The sequence below is a fragment of the Coregonus lavaretus genome (genome assembly GCF_964263955.1).
Source record: "Coregonus lavaretus genome assembly, chromosome: 31".
NCBI classification, from domain to species: Eukaryota; Metazoa; Chordata; class Actinopteri; order Salmoniformes; family Salmonidae; genus Coregonus; species Coregonus lavaretus.
Genome location: NC_140018.1, coordinates 31,052,409 through 31,072,458, shown reverse-complemented (window position 1 = coordinate 31,072,458; position 20,050 = coordinate 31,052,409). Strand labels below are relative to the sequence as shown.

Genomic DNA, 20,050 nt, shown 5'->3' with positions numbered 1-20,050 from the left:
ACTAAAAGTAGTGCACTATATAGGGCAGGGGTATTCAACTCTTACCCTACGAGGTCCGGAGCCTGCTGGCTTTCTGTTCTAGCTGATAATTCATTGCACACATCTGGTTTCCCAGGTCTAAATCAGATTAGAGGGGAACAATGAAAACATGCAGTGGAACTGGCTTCGAGGTCCAGAGTTGAAGAGTTGAGTTTGAGGGATATAGGGAATAGGGTGCCATTTGGGACGTAGTTTCTGTATCTGCAAAAACATAACAAAGCCCACATAAACACTCTCCAGATGGCTCTGTTGTTTTGTCAACAGAAACAACAGAGCCATCGCGGACGTCTGTGGCTATGTCCCGGTTATCTCTCCTTTCTCCCAAAGTGTGCACTTGTTCACTTCCCTTAACTTATTTGAATGGAAATGGCTGGTATAAGAAATATGGTGGAAACTCTCTCTAGCTCATGCCTCCACCAATCCAATGCTTTCAGATTTGTGGGAAGTAGTGAATGAGTATCAGTGGAGGCTTCTGAGGGGAGAACGGCTCATAATAATGGCTGGAATGGAGTCAATGGAATGGTATCAACCACATCCTCCCTTCAGCAGCCTCCACTGATGAGTATTCAGGGTCAGATGGCCGTATGTATTTTTTATTTTACCTTTATTTAACTAGGCAAGTCAGTTAAGAACAAATTCTTATTTACAATGACGGCCTACACCGGCCAAACCCGGAAGACACTGGGCCAATTGTGCGCCGCCCTATGGGACTCCCAATCACGGCCGGTTGTTATACAGCCTGGAATCGAACCAGGGGGTCTGTAGTGACGCCTCAAGCACTGAGATGCAGTGCCTTAGACCACTGCGCCACTCGGGAGCCCAAGTTTATAGACTTTGGCATGATTAACTGGAGTAATATAAGAATAATTCTGATGTCTGAATGTTTGACTCAAGCTATACTTATACGTACAAATGGATTTACCAAACAATGAATCCATCTACACACCCTCTTCTTCTTTCTTGTGGTTTCCATGGTGCTAGCTCCAATCCTGTCACACCACACAGTACAATCAGCACCAACGCCACCCACACACATACACCAACTCATGACCAGAAGTAGTTTATGAGAGCATAATCAAGTAAAGCAGGGCGATAATAAAGCAGAGCCCTCAGCTATGGACAAGCACAACAATTACTGTAATGGATGACTCAGGTGATAACTACAAGCTACAACAAACAGTACGCTCTCATTCTCTTGCAGTCAATGTCGCCCTCTATAGGGAGACATCAGACATTGGACTTGCAACCCACCTGAATGAGCAGGCTAAAACACTTTTTTGATATTGAATATCTGTAATTGTTTTATTCTCTGTAGTTCAGATATAGTATAAAACCATTTCTTTATTATTATTTTTTATATATACCCCTTGGCAACACGTTTTTGTACATGTGCTTGTGTTGCACAGTAAAATAATGTTGATTCCTGTCGGATGGATGTATTGGTAACACACAGGAAGTTCCTATTCCACCACAATAAACCAACATGTGAGAGTTCTCTGATGTGAAACAAGCTATAGTGTGTGAAAATGGACGAAGAACAAACGGTAGGTTGTACAAGTATAACTTATTATAGTTTTTCGCTAATTTTAATTTTTATACCTGCCAGATTTATCTGAAAAACATTAACTTGTTGTGACGTTAGTGGCTATCTAACCTAGTCAGATTTATCTGAAAACCATTATCTTGTTGGAACGTTAGTGGCTATCTAACCTGGACAAAGGTAACTTTTTTAGCCACTAGCTCAGTTGGGATTGAAAATGTTCATTAGAGCGTGCAAGATCTTTCGATCTGTCTTTTGCCCATGTATTAGCAGGTAAGGTAAAACATTTAAGAACTCCTTAATGGAAGATTTTACCATAGGCGCATAGCAGTTATAATAGTTCAAAATATGTTGACGGTAAGAACTGTATCAACGATTTTTATAACTAACCAAAGATAGACCGCGGTCTGTCTTCTTCTTCGAGTTTGTATTCGCGGATCGCAAACAACTGACAGGTGCATAGACTGCCACCAACTGTACTGGAATGTGAGGCCGGTCACGACCTGTCTATACCACAAACTATTTTCTCTTAACTACAGTACCAGTCAAAGGTTTGGACACACCTACGCATTCCAGGTGTTTTCTTTATTTTTACTATTTTCTACATTGTATAATAATAGTGAAGACATCAAAACTATGAAATAACACATATGGAATCATGTAGTAACTAAAAATGTGATAAACAAATCAAAATATATTTAATATTCTTCAAAGTAGCCACCCTTTGCCTTGATGACAGCGTTGCGCACTCTTGGCATTCTCTTAGCCAGCTTCATGAGGTAGTCACCTGGAATACATTTCAATTAACAGGTGTGCCTTGTTAAAAGTTAATTTGTGGAATTTCTTTCCTTCTTAATGTGTTTAAGCCAATCAGTTGTGTTGTGACAAGGTAAGGGTGGTAGACAGAAGATAGCCCTATTTGGTAAAATACCAAGCCCATATTATGGCAAGAACAGCTCAAATAAGCAAAGAGAAACGACAGTCCATCATTACTTTAAGACATGAAGGTCAGTCAATCTGGAAAACTTCAAAAACTTTGAACGTTTCTTCAAGTGCAGTCACAAAAACCATCAAGCGCTATGATGAAACTGGCTCTCATGAGGACTGCCACAGGAAAGGAAGACCCAGAGTTACCTCTGCTGCAGAGGATAAGTTCATTAGAGTTACCAGCCTCAGAAATTGCAGCCCAAGTAAATGCTTCAGAGTTCAAGTGACAGACACATCTCATAATCAACTGTTCAGAGGAGACTGCGTGAATCAGGCCTTCATGGTAGAATTTCTGCAAAGAAACCACTACTAAAGGACACCAATAATAAGAAGAGACTTGCTTGGGCCAAGAAACACGAGCAATGGACATTAGACCGGTGGAAATCTGTCCTTTGGTCTGATGAGTCCAAATGTGAGATTTTTGGTTCCAACCGCTGTGTCTTTGTGAGACGCAGAGTAGGTGAACGGATGATCTCCGCATGTGTGGTTCCCACCGTGAAGCATGGAGGAGGAGGTGTGATGGTGTGGGGGTGCTTTGCTGGTGACACTGTCAGTGATTTATTTAGAATTCAAGGCACACTTAACCAGCATGGCTATCACAGCATTCTGCAGTGATACGCCATCCCATCTGGTTTGTCCTTAGTGGGACTATCATTTGTTTTTCAACAGGACAATGACCCAAAAACACACCTCCAGGCTGTATGAGGGCTATTTGACCAAGGAGAGTGATGGAGTGCTGCATCAGTTGACCTGGCCTCCACAATCACCCGACCTCAACCCAATTGAGATGGTTTGGAATGAGTTGGACCGCAGAGTGAAGGAAAAGCAGCCAACAAGTGCTCAGCATATGTGGGAACTCCTTCAAGACTGTTGGAAAAAGCATTCCTCATGAAGCTGGTTGAGAGAATGCCAAGAGTGTGCAAAGCTGTCATCAAGGCAAAGGGTGGCTACTTTGAAGAATCTAAAATAAAATAAAATATTTGTTTAACACTTTTTTGGTTACTACATGATTCCATATGTGTTATTTCATAGTTTTGATGTCTTCTTATTATTCTGCAATGTAGAAAATAGTAAAAAATAAAGAAAAACCCTTGAATGAGTTGGTGTGTCCAAACTTTTGACTGGTACTGTAGCTAACCCTGAATTTCTAACAACCCCCCTGGGAGGTGGAACCTCTTCATTCAGTATTCCCTGTAACATTTCGGTTGTAAAGTCCTGGAGATCCAGAACTCTATTTGCCTCCTTCACAATGATGTCTAGCTTCTTAAAATGTTTTAATCGTTTGACTAGTACAATTTAGCACTTGCGCTGTAAACGCAACAAAGTCCACCTTCTTCATTGTTAGTGTGTTGGGATCCTTCCCCTGCATGGCATTCACTGCAGACTGTGGGACATCCACTACCATCTCATCTCTACTCACTCCTTCATCTATTTTCACTGCCTCCACATAGGAGACCTGCTGGATAGCCCAGATCCTAGCTACTGCGACCTCCTTCATCCTTACAGGGCACTCCAGGAACCCGGGAACGTGATTCCCATCACAATTACAGCAATATACTTCATCTGACTCTTCAACTACGACATATTTATTCCTTCGACAAACACTTGCCACGTGTCCAAACTTTTTACAATTGTAACACCGCAGTGGCTTCTGTACATACGGTTTCACCGCATACCACAGCCTGTCTTTTCCAATGGGAGCAAATTAATCATAGTGGGCAGAACAAGGAAGGAGGTGGGTAGAGCCAAGCACGAGCTAGCGAGAGCCTATTGGCGCTTTCTAGCATGTATTTGCATATTTCCGTTAGGGAACGCCTACTCTCTGAAGTGCGCGTAGTGCAATTACTCAATACGCCATTGCACTCCTTCTAAACAATGCAATTTTTGTTAAACTTGGCAAAGGGTAAAGTCTACAAAACATTGATCACTCTGTTCGTAACAGATTCTAGTTTGGGAAACAGAAAACTGTATTGAGATTTAAATGTTTCATGGATTAGAACATTTGTAGAATGTCGGCCAAAATCCATCTCGCTCCATTTTCTCCCACTGCCGGCCACTTGGCTTCCTCTCACCACCAACTGGTGAAATATCTGTCCCATTGTTCTATCTGTGACTCTATGCTCTCGTCATACTGCAGCATCCCTGCTAACAGTTCCTGGTCACCTGTGTGCCTATAGACATGTGACAGTGACCCATGACTCTATATATATATATCTGTATATATGTCTCTGTGTATGTAATACAATGTGTATGTAATATGATGCATGATGTGCCATATAAAATTGGATTTGATATAGGGGGGCTACAGTGAGATCTGTGGCCAGTGTGGAGAAGTGGACTGGGGGGTGTCGGACGAGGGTCGGTTCTACTGCAGGTCCTGTCATAATGTCATCGAGGTAAGCACTCATATTTAACTCATATTCAAGATTGGTTCATGTTGAAGCAGTCATGGTCCCATTCCCCATTTGGTGCACTACCTTTGACCGTAGCCCTATGGGCCCTGGTCAAGGTAGTGTACTAGTTAGTAGGGTGCCATTTGGGATGTACACATGGACAACAATTGTATTTTTCCTCAACTTCTGTACACAGAGAACAAAAGAAGTGGTGGATACAAATACCTTTATGATTGGTACCAGCAGAGTGTCCTCCATCTCCAAGGGAACCAAAAGGAAAAAACTAGGTTGGTCTCCACTCTCGTATGTCATTAATTCCTACAAGCAAATCATTTTGATTGTGTTTTTGTTGGTTGTTGTACAGTTGAAGTCGGAAGTTTATGTACACTTAGGTTGGAGTTATTAAAACTCGTTTTTCAACCACTCCACAAATTTCTTGTTAACAAACTATAGTTTTGGCAAGTCGGTTAGGACATCTACTTTGTGCATGACACAAGTAATTTTTCCAACAATTGTTTACAGACAGATTATTTCACTTATAATTCACTGTATCACAATTCCAGTGGGTCAGAAGTTTACATACACTAAGTTGACTGTGCCTTTAAACAGCTTGGAAAATTCCAGAAAATGATGTCATGGCTTTAGAAGCTTCTGATAGGCTAATTGACATCATTTGAGTCAATTGGAGGTGTACCTGTGGATGTATTTCAAGGCCTACCTTCAAACTCAGTGCCTCTTTGCTTGACATCATGGGAAAATCAAAAGAAATCAGCCAAGACCTCAGAAAAAAAATTGTAGACCTCCACAAGTCTGGTTCATCCTTGGGAGCAATTTCCAAACGACTGAAGGTACCACGTTCATCTGTACAAACAATAGTACGCAAGTATAAACACCATGGGACCACGCAGCCGTCATTCCGCTCAGGAAGGAGACGCGTTCTGTCTCCTAGAGATGAACGTACTTTGGTGCGAAAAGTGCAAATCAATCCCAGAACAACATCAAAGGACCTTGTGAAGATGCTGGAAGAAACAGGTACAAAAGTAATCTATATCCACAGTAAAACGAGTCCTATATCGACATAACCTGAAAGGCCGCTCAGCAAGGAAGAAGCAACTGTTCCAAAACCGCCATAAAAAAGCCAGACTACGGTTTGCAACTGCACATGGGGACACAGATTGTACTTTTTGGAGAAATGTCCTCTGGTTTGATGAAACAAAAATAGAACTGTTTGGCCATAATGACCATCGTTACGTTTGGAGGAAAAAGGGGGTTGCTTGCAAGCCGAAGAACACCATCCCAACCGTGAAGCACGGGGTGGCAGCATCATGCTGTGGGGGTGCTTTGCTGCAGGAGGGACTGGTGCACTTCACAAAATAGATGGCATCATGAGGAAGCAAAATTATGTGGATATATTGAAGAAACATCTCAAGACATCAGTCAGGAAGTTAAAGCTTGGTCGCAAATGGGTATTCCAAATGGACAATGATCCCAAGCATACTTCCAGAGTTGTGGCAAAATGGCTTGAGGACAACAAAGTCAAGGTATTGGAGCGGCCATCACAAAGCCCTGACCTCAATCCCATAGAAAATGTGTGGGCAGAACTGAAAAAGCGTGTGCGAGCAAGGAGGCCTACAAACCTGACTCAGTTACACCAGCTCTGTTAGGAGGAATGGGCCAAAATTCACCCAACTTATTGTGGGAAGCTTGTGGAAGGCTACGCAAAACGTTTGACCCAAGTTAAACAATTTAAAGGCAATGCTACCAAATACTAATTGAGTGTATGTAAACTTCTGACCCACTGGGAATGTGATGAAAGAAATAAAAGCTGAAATAAATCATTCTCTCTACTATTATTCTGACATTTCACATTCTTAAAATAAAGTGGTGATCCTAACTGACCTAAGACAGGGAATTTTTACTAGTTTTAAATGTCAGGAATTGTGAAAAACTGAGTTTAAATGTATTTGGCTAAGGTGTATGTAAACTTCTGACTTCAACTGTATATATGCCTGACTTTGTGTGCGTTTCAGAGCAAGGGCGAGAGTGGATGGTGTGTGAGGGCTTTCAGTTCATCCTGAAGCATCAGGCTGAGGCTCTTCTGGCCATGGGAGTCTGCCCACAGTTCAAGGTCTGTCAGAGGGAACACAGAAGGGCGGTTTCCCGGACACAGATTAAGCCTAGTAGTCCTGGACTAAAAAGCATGCTCAATAGATCATCTCCATTGAAACGTTTAATCCGTCTCAGAGAAACCGGAAAGGAAAACCAAATAATGCTATTTTACATCAATGTAAAGACACTCAACATGTTCTGTAAATGTCTTGTATGGTCTGTGTTTTGTAGGATGACGTGCTGTGTCAGTTTTGGAGAATGTACCTACAGAAGAGCCGACAGGCCTACACCAAGAATCCTGTGCATGATGGGAAATTTAGACTGGTCAGTATTCTCATCACTGCAAGCAAAATAGCACTTTCTGTTGAAGTGACAAACTTTCCCCGTCTATTTTCGGCCCCTTGTGGCGGACGGTCGATGAGACATTCACTCAATGTGTGCTTTAGATTGGATACGTTTAGTTACATGTTTGCAGCTCTCAGATGATAAAAGTACACCTACACAGACCTCACCCTCCTTTGGTTGCGGTATCATTTATTTTGTGTGTTTTTTCTTGTGGCCCTCCCTAGCGTTCTCAGGGCTCTGGGGAGTCAGAAAGTGCTCCAGAGTTGTCAGTGATGAGTGACTCTATGATGTCTGCCAGTGAGACAGACGGGGATGGAGACTGGGCCAGTGGAGGAGGCTCTGTTTCAGGTACATTAAACCACACAGGCACGCTGAACAGCCAATCCCAGCACACTAGCCACACATAGTCATTATATCTGTGAGTGTGCATGCATCTGTGTGTGTGCGGACACATCTGTGTGTATGTTCCCCTGTGTGTGTATGTGTATGCTAACGTGTGTGTGTGTGTGTGTGTTTTCCTATATGTGTGTGTGCTCCCCAGGTCACACCAGTGACGGAGTCTCCTCAGTGTGTTCCGGTTCTGTTGATGCGGTCTCGTACCTGACCCCACGCCAGAGAAGGAGCCAGGGGTTGATGAGCATGCCCAAGACCCTGGCACTGTGCCACCTGGCCCTGCTGTGGGCCAGAGAGGCCATCACACTGGCAGATTTGCTCAGGTCAGGGCCATGGGGAGATGGCGGAAACATGGGTGGAAGAGGAGATTAACAAAGTTGGATTGAATTTAATATATAAAAACTTTACCATTTGTGATCCTGATCTCCCTTGCAGAAGAGATTTTATTTCATTAAGACTAACCGTGATTAAATGTAGGTTAAAGGTTTTTAAAAAACGGGAAGTAAATCTCAGGTTTCCTGCTTTGTGTCCCTGCCTATTGAGTCTCTCTCTCTCTCTCTGTTGGGCAGGTTTGTGAATGAGGGCCACATCCCCTATGTGAACGCCTACGAGGGCTTCCCAGAGGAGATGAGGCTCTACGGCCGAGACTCACTCATCTTCAGAGTGGAGGTGAGAGCGTACATTAGTTGTTGATTTATTGGGAAAAAGATGCACTGAGTGCAACCTAGGGGAGAACACATTAAAGCGATTCCACTTTTGTCCAACGTGGTCCCTGATGGAATACAGACTAAACAAAAGAAAACAACTGTAATCGCTCTGCATCACACAGCATAGAACAAATTAATTACCAAAAAATTTAAGAGACAGGAAAATAAAAGTACAGTCAACCTATCGTGATCCCGTCATTTGTCCTCCTGGACTCTAAATGCATTATACATCAATAAATCTACATCGTTATCAATAAAATTATAACGCTCAGATGGCCTTGGGACCAGACCTCTGCCTTCACATTTCTGATGTAGCAGAGGCATAAATGCCTTTCAGTGACACTAGGAGCTAATCAACATTCTCCATTGAGCTTTAACCTGTCCTTTTAAAAAAACCTGGACTGCGACAGTTTAATAGGCATTCCACAACAAAATCCCAATGTAGAAGAATGAGTTCCATGCCATACTATTAACTCTTGGCACACTGGGTCTTGTGTTGTGGCCATGTTGAGTATGAACCATTCGCTATCTGTGAGCCTAAGTAGTCAGGAGCAGTACCGCTAATGGTCTTATATATGTGGTTAAGCTTCATCTAGAAAACAGACCCACTGCTTGGAATTCATGTACTCCCAACATGTGTTCTGGTGGGTACATTAAGCAGATAGCGAATGATGTGGTTTTGCACAACCTACATCTTGTTCTGTAGTTTTGTTGTCAGACCACTGTACCACGCTACCCTCATTGAAACATGTATGAAGACATCAGAATGTTGGCTCAGGTGCAAGAGAAACTGCTGCTTGTCCCCACACACCAATACACCTGCTACCCCGCTCTGCATTTGCATACCTTGTCTTGAAATCTTATCCCGATCCTCCAAAGGAATTAATTGCATAGAAGACTAGATCAAATAACTGTGTGTGAATGTGTGTGTGTTCCCTAGTCTATCCCCTCTTATAGCCACCTGCACAAGGAGGCCCAGACCCTGGCTGTGTTCCTGGAGCTACCCCTCTTCCCCCCCATCACCCTGGACTGCCTGCTGCACCCCACCCTGCTCACTGTCCGCTACCTTACCGAAGCCAACCTGCCCGGTGGGTCTGCCAAGCCAACAACACACTCTTAACTCTTTTTGTTGTTGTCTGTTGGTTTATTTGTGTCAGTCACTTTTTAAAGAGGAGACACCAGTACTTGTTTATACCTGTGTTCCTCTTTTATATTTATTTTTTGGCACTTTACACAACGTGCAACTCATTCTTAACACAAGTTATTCCACCTTTACTCCACACACAGAGGCGCATACAAAGCTCTCCCTCGCCCTCCATTTGGCAAATCTGACCATAACTCTATCCTCCTGATTCCTGCTTATAAGCAAAAACTAAAGCAGGAAGCACCAGTGACTCGGTTAATAAAAAAGTGGTCAGATGACGCAGATGCTAAGCTACAGGACTTTTTTGCTAGCACAGACTGGAACATGTTCCGGGATTCTTCAGACAGCATTGAGGAGTACACCACATCAGTCACTGGCTTCATCAATAAGTGCATCGATGATGTCGTCCCCACAGTGACCGTACGTACATACCCCAACCAGAAGCCATGGATTACAGGAAACATCCGCACTGAGCTAAAGGGTAGAGCTGCCGCTTTCAAGGAACGGGACTCTAACCCGGACGCTTATAAGAAATCCCGCTATGACCTCCGACGAACCATCAAACAGGCAAAGAGTCAATACAGGTCTAAGATTGAATCGTACTACACTGGCTCTGACGCTCGTCGGATGTGGCAGGGCTTGAAAACTATTACAGACTACAAAGGGAAGCACAGCCGCGAGCTGCCCAGTGACACAAGCCTACCAGACGAGCTAAACCTCTTCTATGCTCGCTTCGAGGCAAGCAACACTGAAGCATGCATGAGAGCACCAGCTGTTCCGGATGACTATGTGATCACGCTCTCCGTAGCCGATGTGAGTAAGACTTTTAAGCAGGTCAACATTCACAAGGCCGCAGGGCCAGACGGATTACCAGGACGTGTACTCCGAGCATGTGCTGACCAACTGGCAAGTGTCTTCACTGACATTTTCAACATGTCCCTGACTGAGTCTGTAATACCAACATGTTTCAAGCAGACCACCATAGTCCCCGTGCCCAAGGACTCTAAGATAACCTGCCTAAATGACTACCGACCCGTAGCACTGACGTCTGTAGCCATGAAGTGCTTTGAAAGGCTGGTCATGGCTCACATCAACAGCATTATCCCAGAAACCCTAGACCCACTTCAATTTGCATACCGCCCCAACAGATCCACAGATGATGCAATCTCTATCGCACTCCACACTGCCATTTCCCACCTGGACAAGAGGAACACCTACGTGAGAATGCTATTCATTGACTACAGCTCAGCATTCAACACCATAGTGCCCTCTAAGCTCATCACTAAGCTAAGGATCCTGGGACTAAACACCTCCCTCTGCAACTGGATCCTGGACTTCCTGACGGGCCGCCCCCAGGTGGTAAGGGTAGGTAACAACACATCTGCCACACTGATCCTCAACACGGGGGCCCCTCAGGGGTGCGTGCTCAGTCCCCTCCTGTACTCTCTGTTCACCCATGACTGCATGGCCAGGCACGACTCCAACACCATCATTAAGTTTGCCGACGACACAACAGTGGTAGGCCTGATCACCGACAACAATGAGACAGCCTATAGGGAGGAGGTCAGAGATCTGGCCGTGTGGTGCCAGGACAACAACCTCTCCCTCAACGTGACCAAGACAAAGGAGATGATTGTGGACTACAGGGAAAAAAAGAGGACTGAGCACGCCCCCATTCTCATCGACGGGGCTGTAGTGGAACAGGTTGAGAGCTTCAAGTTCCTTGGTGTCCACATCACCAACGAACTATCATGGTCCAAACACACCAAGACAGTCATGAAGAGGGCACGACAAAGCCTATTCCCCCTCAGGAGACTAAAAAGATTTGGCATGGGTCCTCAGATCCTCTCAAAATTCTACAGCTGCACCATCGAGAGCATCCTGACTGGTTGCATCACCGCCTGGTATGGCAACTGCTTGGCCTCTGACCGCAAGGCACTACAGAGGGTAGTGCGTACAGCCCAGTACATCACTGGGGCAAAGCTTCCTGCCATCCAGGACCTCTATACCAGGCGGTGTCAGAGGAAGGCCCTCAAAATTGTCAAAGACTCCAGCCACCCTAGTCATAGACTGTTCTCTCTGCTACCGCACGGCAAGCGGTACCGGAGTGCCAAGTCTAGGTCCAAAAGACTTCTCAACAGCTTCTACCCCCAAGCCATAAGACTCCTGAACAGCTAATCATGGCTACCCGGACTATTTGCACTGCCCCCCCACCCCATCCTTTTTACGCTGCTGCTACTCTGTTAAGTATTTATGCATAGTCACTTTAACTCTACCCACATGTACATATTACCTCAACTACCTCAACTAGCCGGTGCCCCCGCACATTGACTCTGCAACGGTACCCCCCTGTTTATATAGCCTCCCTACTGTCACTTTATTTGACTTCTGCTCTTTTTTTTTCTCAACACTTTATTTTTTATTTTTTATTTATTTAATAAATGCACTGTTGGTTAAGGGCTGTAAGTAAGCATTTCACTGTAATGTCTGCACCTGTTGTATTCGCGCATGTGACCAATAAAATTTGATTTGATTTGATTCAACCAATATTTATCTTTTTTTCTTTCAGATGAGCTGCATGACTGGGTGTGCAGGATCATGGAGAAGGCTGGTATGGAGTCGTCCGTGACCTTTGAACCCATGAGGTCCAGATCCCCTCTCCCACACTACGATGTCCAGGCTGCTGCCCTGATCATCATCGCCATGAAGCTGCTCTTCAAACTAGACGACCACACTGAGTGGTAGCTATGCCGTCTGTTACCTAGAGCGAAAGAGAGAGAGAAATGTATTTAAGGGCTTATTCTCACCGAATAGTTATCGGGACAATTTCAATTTACATAATATGTACATACACTTTACAATTCACATTAGCGACGGGAATGTCACGAGCCGACAAGGGGTTCGGTTGACGTTCTTGCTTCGCAGCTCAAAAGTACCGTAAATGTCACAGTAACCTGGACTCAGGAGGTTAAGCATTGCAAACTATTCAACTAGCTAGCTACTAGCTAACGTTAAGCAAGCAACTCTTCATGCATCTACCATATTACATTATTGCAACAAAACCATATTACACTCTTGAATAACGCAACAATTCACAAGCATGTGAAGACAATTAATATTTTCGTCTGAACACTAGTCACATGTTAGCTTCAAGACAAAAGCACAGATGTTGACTTATGTAGTTTGACTTGCGTATCTAAAAATGTTGACTGACATATTTCAACATTTTTAGATAGTATCGACATTAAAAAAAGGTGGCGGGAATGGGCTTCCATAGTTTGACGTGGCTCAGTGCAGCTACTGCAACCATTTCAGAATGTAACAGGCTGTTACTGCAATTTCAGGTAAAAACTCAATAACACAAGTCTCAAATATAAGGAAAATGTCTAGCCTACACATTTCAGCTTTTTCAAAAACATTTCTCTGCTATTACCATTGATACTGTAGGAGTGGTGAGCTGAGTGAGACAATTCTGTTTACACTACCCTGCTCGGAGGGTGGCAACTGTCGGGTGCGACCTCCAGAGGAAGCACTCGAGACGTGAGAACAGTATTGTCCTCTAGAACCTCTAGAAAATGTACCTTTGCTATCGTCAATGTGAAAACGGTCTGCCACTCCACAATATAACATTCATTGACAATACATAATACAGATTTTAAAACTACATTGTGGACCACTCGGGTAGTTTTGAGACACTGTATGTAATCATAGTAGGCAATTATAGTACACTATATAGTCTGTTAACAAGTCAATATTTTGCCACAGTCTAGGAACCACAATGCTCTTTAGGAAGCTCCATGTAGACTGAAACATCAAGTCTGCATGTCCCTGGTCATGTAAACTGAGTCACACAGAAATGTCATGAAAAGTTTAGATCACTATGTCTATGCTAGATATTGCACTTTGGTGATTGTTTACTACTGCTCATATCTAAAGCAGTTCTCCTGTTTGTGTGTTTTTAGGGATTTGTCCAATGATGCAAGTGACAAGAACAAGGAAAATCCAGGTAAACCTCAGACTCACTTTGGTGTGATAAATTGATAACCAGCCCTTCCTGATGGCTGCTATAGATGTGGGAAGAAAAAATTAAAATCATAATTGAGAAGGTATTGATCTGAATAATCTCTCGGGAGATACAGTGAGGGGAAAAAAGTATTTGATCCCCTGCTGATTTTGTACGTTTGCCCACTGACAAAGACATGATCAGTCTATACTTTTAATGGTAGGTTTATTTGAACAGTGAGAGACAGAATAACAAAAAAATCCAGAAAAACGCAAATCAAAAATGTTATAAATTGATTTGCATTTTAATTAGGGAAATAAGTATTTGACCCCTCTGCAAAACATGACTTAGTACTTAGTGGCAAAACCCTTGTTGGCAATCACAGAGGTCAGACGTTTCTTGTAGTTGGCCACCAGGTTTGCACACATCTCAGGAGGGATTTTGTTCCACTCCTCTTTGCAGATCTTCTCCAAGTCATTAAGGTTTCGAGGCTGACGTTTGGCAACTCGAACCTTCAGCTCCCTCTACAGATTTTCTATGGGATTAATGTCTGGAGACTGGCTAGGCCACTCCAGGACCTTAATGTGCCTCTTCTTGAGCCACTCCTTTGTTGCCTTGGCTGTGTGTTTTGGGTCATTGTCATGCTGGAATACCCATCCACCACCCATTTTCAATGCCCTGGCTGAGGGAAGGAGGTTCTCACCCAAGATTTGACGGTACATGGCCCCGTCCATCGTCCCTTTGATGCGGTGAAGTTGTCCTGTCCCCTTAGCAGAAAAACACCCCAAAGCATAATGTTTCCACCTCCATGTTTGACGGTGGGGGTGGTGTTCTTGGGGTCATAGGCAGCATTCCTGCTCCTCCAAACACGGCGAGTTGAGTTGATGCCAAAGGGCTCTATTTTGGTCTCATCTGACCACAACACTTTCACCCAGTTCTCCTCTGAATCATTCAGATGTTCATTGGCAAACTTCAGACGGGCCTGTATATGTGCTTTCTTGAGCAGGGGGACCTTGTGGGCGCTGCAGGATTTCAGTCCTTCACGGCGTAGTGTGTTACCAATTGTTTTCTTGGTGACTATGTTCCCAGCTGCCTTGAGATCATTGACAAGATCCTCCCGTGTAGTTCTGGGCTGATTCCTCACCGTTCTCATGATCATTGCAACTCCACGAGGTGAGATCTTGCATGGAGCCCCAGGCCGAGGGAGATTGACAGTTATTTTGTGTTTCTTCCATTTGCAAATAATTGCACCAACTGTTGTCACCTTCTCACCAAGCTGCTTGGCGATGGTCTTGTAGCCCATTCCAGCCTTGTGTAGGTCTACAATCTTGTCCCTGACATCCTTTTAGAGCTCTTTGGTCTTGGCCATGGTGGAGAGTTTGGAATCTGAATGATTGATTGCTTCTGTGGACAGATGTCTTTTATACAGGTAACAAGCTGAGATTAGGAGCACTCCCTTTAAGAGTGAGCTCCTAATCTCAGCTCGTTATCTGTATAAAAGACACCTGGGAGCCAGAAATCTTTCTGATTGAGAGGGGGTCAAATACTTATTTCCCTCATTAAAATGCAAATCAATAAATAACATTTTTGACATGTGTTCTTCTGGATTTTTTTGTTATTCTGTCTCTCACTGTTCAAATAAACCTACCATTAAAATTATGATCATTTCTTTGTCAGTGGGCAAACGTACAAAATCAGCAGGGGATCAAATACTTTTTTCCCCTCACTGTGCATACTACATACAGAGGAATAAACTAAACAGTTATTTACATACAGTGCTATGAAAAAGTATTTGCCCCCTTTCAAATTTTCTCTACTTTTGCATATTTGTGATACTGAATGTTATCAGATCTTCAACCAAAACCTAATATTAGATAAAGGGAACATAAGTGAACAAATAACACAGCAATTACATATTTATTTCGTAAACAAAGTTATTCAACACCCAATTTCCCTGTGTGAAAAGTAATTGCCACCTTACACTCAATAACTGGTTGTGCCACCTTTAGCTGCAATGACTCCAACCAAATGCTTCCTGTAGTTGTTGATCAGTCTCTCACGTCGCTGTGGAGGAATTATGGCCCACTCTTCCATGCAGAACTGCTTTAACTCAGTGACATGTGGGTTTTCAAGCATGAACTGCTCGTTTCAAGTCCTGCCACAACATCTCAATTGGGATTAGGTCTGGACTTTGACTAGGCCATCCCAAAACTTCCAATTTGTTGCTTTTTAGCAATTTTCATGTAGACTTGATTGTGTGTTTTGGATCATTGTCTTGCTGCATGACCCAGCTGCGCTTCAGCTTCAGCTCACAGACGGATGGTCTGACATTCTCCTGTAGAATTCTCTGATACAGATCAGAATTCATGGTTCCTTCTATTAAGGCAAGTCGTCCAGGTCCTGAGGCAGCAAAGCATCCCCAAACCATCACCCCACCACCACCACCATGCTTGACCTTTGGTATGATGTTCTTACTGTGGAATGCAGAGTTTGGTTTTCGCCAGGCATTACTGGAACCATGTCGTCCAAAAAGTTATACTTTTGAATCATCTGTCCATAGAACGTTCTTCCAAGAGTCTTGATGATCATCCAGGTGCTTTTTGGCAAACTTGAGTCAACTTTTTGGATGAGATGGGCACAGATAATCATAGTTTATATTGTCCTACACATTGTAATTAACCTTTTTTTCGTAAAGAGCGGCCATTGAGGTGTGGTTTTGTCTTTGGAACGGTGGAATGTTGCCTGTTTGTCTGCATTCCTTTTGATTTCTGACTTCCTTTTCATTCACTTGTAACATTCCATTTGATATCTTATCAGCCTCCTGTAGCTCAGTTGGTAGAGCATGGCGCTTGCAACGCCAGGGTTGTGGGTTCGATTCCCATGGGGGGCCAGTATGAAAAATGTATGCACTCACTAACTGTAAGTCGCTCTGGATAAGAGCGTCTGCTAAATGACTAAAATGTCAAATGAAAAATAATATAAGTGAGAGTAGGTTTGTGAGAGTAGATTACATGGCTGGCCTGAAATATTTGGGTGGTTTGAGGTGCTAGAGTTTCCCCTTGCTATTTTCTGTGGTAATTAAAAAGCAAATGGAGAATTCTGACTTCTCTTAAGAAGTAGAGCCCATTATGAAGACTTAAATGAAGTGAGTTCCTAGCGGTAGCCTGTTATATAGTTCGGAAATGGCCCCTTATTTTGGGAAGTCTTCTCAGTTGGACAATGCAAAGGCCAAGTGTCCTAAATTCTGTCTGGCACTCATCCCTCTCTTTATGTGCGACAGATGGGAACAGCTTTAACCTGAGAAGGTGGTACAGGACCATGCAGACTGCCCTGACCACAGCCGCACGGAGACAGCAGGACAACATAGCCAGGTGAGACTCCTCTCACTTTTAACTGGCTCTTTCACTGTTCTCTCTCTAAAGTTGGCTGTGCAGATACTGTGGTCTAGTGGTAACACATCCGGCTCAATCACATATACTGCTCCCCACCAGAAACGGGTTCATTTCCTGTGTCCACCCTTCATCTATATCCTCCTCTATTTCACAAATGTCTGTATAAAGCATAATAAAAAGCATTTTTGACTGGTTTTATTTACCCATTTTCTTTCCACAGAAAACATTGGAAGGCCCAGAAACCTCTATACACCTCGAAGAAAGACAAGCTGGTCGTTCTCAAAAGGAGACGTAGGTGTCACTCAAATATCAGTCTGTTCAGATGAAGAAGAAAAACATGTATGGCAAATGGGCTGTAAAAAGAGCTGGCACAAACATGCTGATGTATCTACACTCAGTCACTCACTTGCCAACATATCAGCGTCATTCTGCTTTTGCTAATCTCTCTCTTTTCTCCACCCCAATCTCACTACACCTTGTCCCTGTCCCTTTCTCTCACCATCCCCCCCCCCCCCCCCTTCTCTTTCCCTCACCCACTAAACACACCCTTTTTCCTCACCATTTCCCGCACCCTCACTCTTCCCCCTCACCCTCTCCAGGTATTGCAGAGCAGCTCCAGTTGAGTTTCCAGAAACTGTCTGGTTCCCCTGTGGCCCCGCCATCTTCCCCTCCCTCCAGCTTCTGTTTCTGCTGGGGTGAGGAGGGGGAAGGGGTCCGGGACGGGCCCAGCATGCACCACCATACCCTGGACAGCAGCGTCCGGCTGAGAGGGGCAAGCCTCCAGCCCTCCAACCCAGAATACTGGCACCCAGCCCTGAGGGCCTGCAAGCCCAGGTAAGGCCCAGTGCCCGGTTGCAGCAGCATACCAACCTGCATCCCACTGCTGGCTTGCCACTGAAGCTAAGCAGGGTTGGTCCTGGTCAGTCCCTGGATGGGAGACCAGATGCTGTTAGAAGTGGTGTTGGAGGGCCAGTAGGAGGCACTATTTCCTCTGGTCAAAAAAATAAAATATTCCAATGCCCCAGGGCAGTGATTGGGAACATTGCCCTGTGCAGGGTGCCGTCTTTTGGATGGGATGTTAAACGGGTGTCCTGACTCTGTGTTCACTAAAGATCCCGTGGCACTTATCGTAAGAGTAGGGGTGTTAAAACCCCGGTGTCCTGGTTAAATTCCCAATCTGGCCCTCATACCATCATGGCCACCTAATCATCCCCAGCTTCCAATTGGCTCAGTCATCCCCCCCTCCTCTCCCATGTAAGTATTCCCGAGGTTGTTGCTGTAAATGAGAATATGTTCTCAGTCAACTTACCTGCAAAAATAAGGGTAAGAAATTACAAAAACGTAAAGGTAGAGTCAGTGATGCACAAAGTAAACCAGAGTCAGCGTAGACCTCTGCAACAAGCATGAGGCTAAACTTCTCTGCTGATCCCGCAACTATCAGCTTGCAGGAGCAGGAAGTGCACCCGTGCACATGCGCAGCGTCCTGCATCTGAGTCTGTTTTAAGTTAATATTTCCCTTGTTGGGGTGACCCTGAATCACCTCACCTAAACATCCTAACTGATGTCTTTTTTAAATAATATGATAGCCCTCACCCTCACATAGACATACACATTGCACAGTTCCCAGACTGCTGAGAGCTTGCGGCAGTTGTATATGCTGGGTGAAGGAGAGTGGGAATGCAGGCCTGTATTCTCTCTCTCCTCTGATGGGGGCTGTTTTCACTGTCAGCACTGATCAAATCTACCAAGCTACCCTTTCCTTTCCACCTTCCTCAGTTTGCTGAGGCTGAATCCTATAGTGATTGAAAACTGAACCCAGCATTAATCTACACCTGGGCTCTGCATTCTGTTGTGGAGGCCGATTCCCTTCTAACCTGTCCCACAAGGGCTCTTTCAGTTCCACTCTCTATAGGCTGTATCTAAACCATCCCTTTTAAAACCTAGTTTCAGCTAGAGACAGCACTGGCTGTGGGTTTTTCCCAGCATATAGGCAGTAGGCATGCATAATAATGCTTTAGAAAATGTTTCAGAATTGTTGTAGACGATGTAGAGATGTGAATATACATATAGAAACAAAACGTCCATGACAAGTGCTCTGTTTAAATATAGTCTGGATGAGAGGACCAGGATGTCTGTCATATACTGTTTACACACTGGTTATTAGCAGTGGTTAATAATTGCATGCACAGGGACGTGAGACAAACTCCATTTGCAAATCTGCCAGATTTTGGTTATACTTGCAGAATTTCCATTGCTCCATAAAAGTTCAATTAAACTCTTTCAGATTGGTCTTTACTGCACACCTCACAGGGATTGCGCTGCACTAGGCACACTCTACAAAGAGCCAGAGTCATGTGCCTTCTTTAAAACAACACCGTTGAGTTTTTCTGTCATGTTTTGTTTTCCCCCTCAGGTTTTGTAAGAGCCACTATGCGGAGGTAGAGGTCACTCTCCCCAGGATGTATGTGTGGTTGTTGGGCCTCTTCTCCTTCCTGCTGGGGGTGAAACCTGGCTGTGTATACGAAGAGGTACTGAAGGTGGAGAGGCGCTTCCTCAGGAGCAGCAAGTCCCAGCCCAGGGCAAGAGCTACGCCCAGAAAGACACAGCCCAAAAAACAGCCCAAACGCAAACAAACCAGAAAAACATGTTCTAGGTGACTAAAGAGAGCGTGACTTCATCGGGACCAACTACTGTGGTTTATTTATGTACCATATTGCCATGCATTACTGCGGTTCTTGTATCAATGCAAATTGATTATGTGCCTTTTTGTACAAATTGCCTCATTGCATTGCCATGGATGAATGGCAATGTTCCTGTGATTTACAATTTACTTTTGAAATTATATTAAACTGTTCTGTTATTAGTGTTATAAGTAGCTCTGTTCATTAAATAATGCCTGACATTTTAGGCTAAGTACAGGCTGTGAGAGAGCACTGTTATTATTCCAAATGTGCGTGTTACTTCAGTTTTTAATGTGATGGACATGTAATAGGTGTTA

The 20,050-nt window shown here is 44.1% G+C and overlaps 1 protein-coding gene across 1 annotated transcript; it reads left to right on the top strand.

Moving 5' to 3' along the window:
• The first annotated feature begins 1,486 nt into the window (after positions 1 to 1,486).
• On the top strand, positions 1,487 to 19,975 carry taf1b (TATA box binding protein (Tbp)-associated factor, RNA polymerase I, B). Its single transcript, XM_084148815.1, has 15 exons — positions 1,487 to 1,583; positions 4,864 to 4,962; positions 5,156 to 5,246; positions 6,990 to 7,087; positions 7,300 to 7,392; positions 7,638 to 7,761; positions 7,955 to 8,129; positions 8,376 to 8,475; positions 9,454 to 9,601; positions 12,227 to 12,398; positions 13,620 to 13,663; positions 16,941 to 17,031; positions 17,273 to 17,343; positions 17,652 to 17,886; positions 19,466 to 19,975. The coding sequence occupies exons 1-15, from the start codon at positions 1,566 to 1,568 to the stop codon at positions 19,707 to 19,709; spliced, it is 1,803 nt and encodes a 600-aa protein (XP_084004941.1). The 5' UTR covers positions 1,487 to 1,565; the 3' UTR covers positions 19,710 to 19,975.
• Positions 19,976 to 20,050: the final 75 nt, after the last annotated feature.

Bases quoted from the DNA above. Each gene is read 5' to 3' on its own strand.
- taf1b (XM_084148815.1), top strand. The intron at 7,762-7,954 runs GTACATTAAACC...TGTGCTCCCCAG, and splicing joins TGGAGGAGGCTCTGTTTCAG to GTCACACCAGTGACGGAGTC. The intron at 13,664-16,940 runs GTAAACCTCAGA...TATGTGCGACAG, and splicing joins CAAGAACAAGGAAAATCCAG to ATGGGAACAGCTTTAACCTG.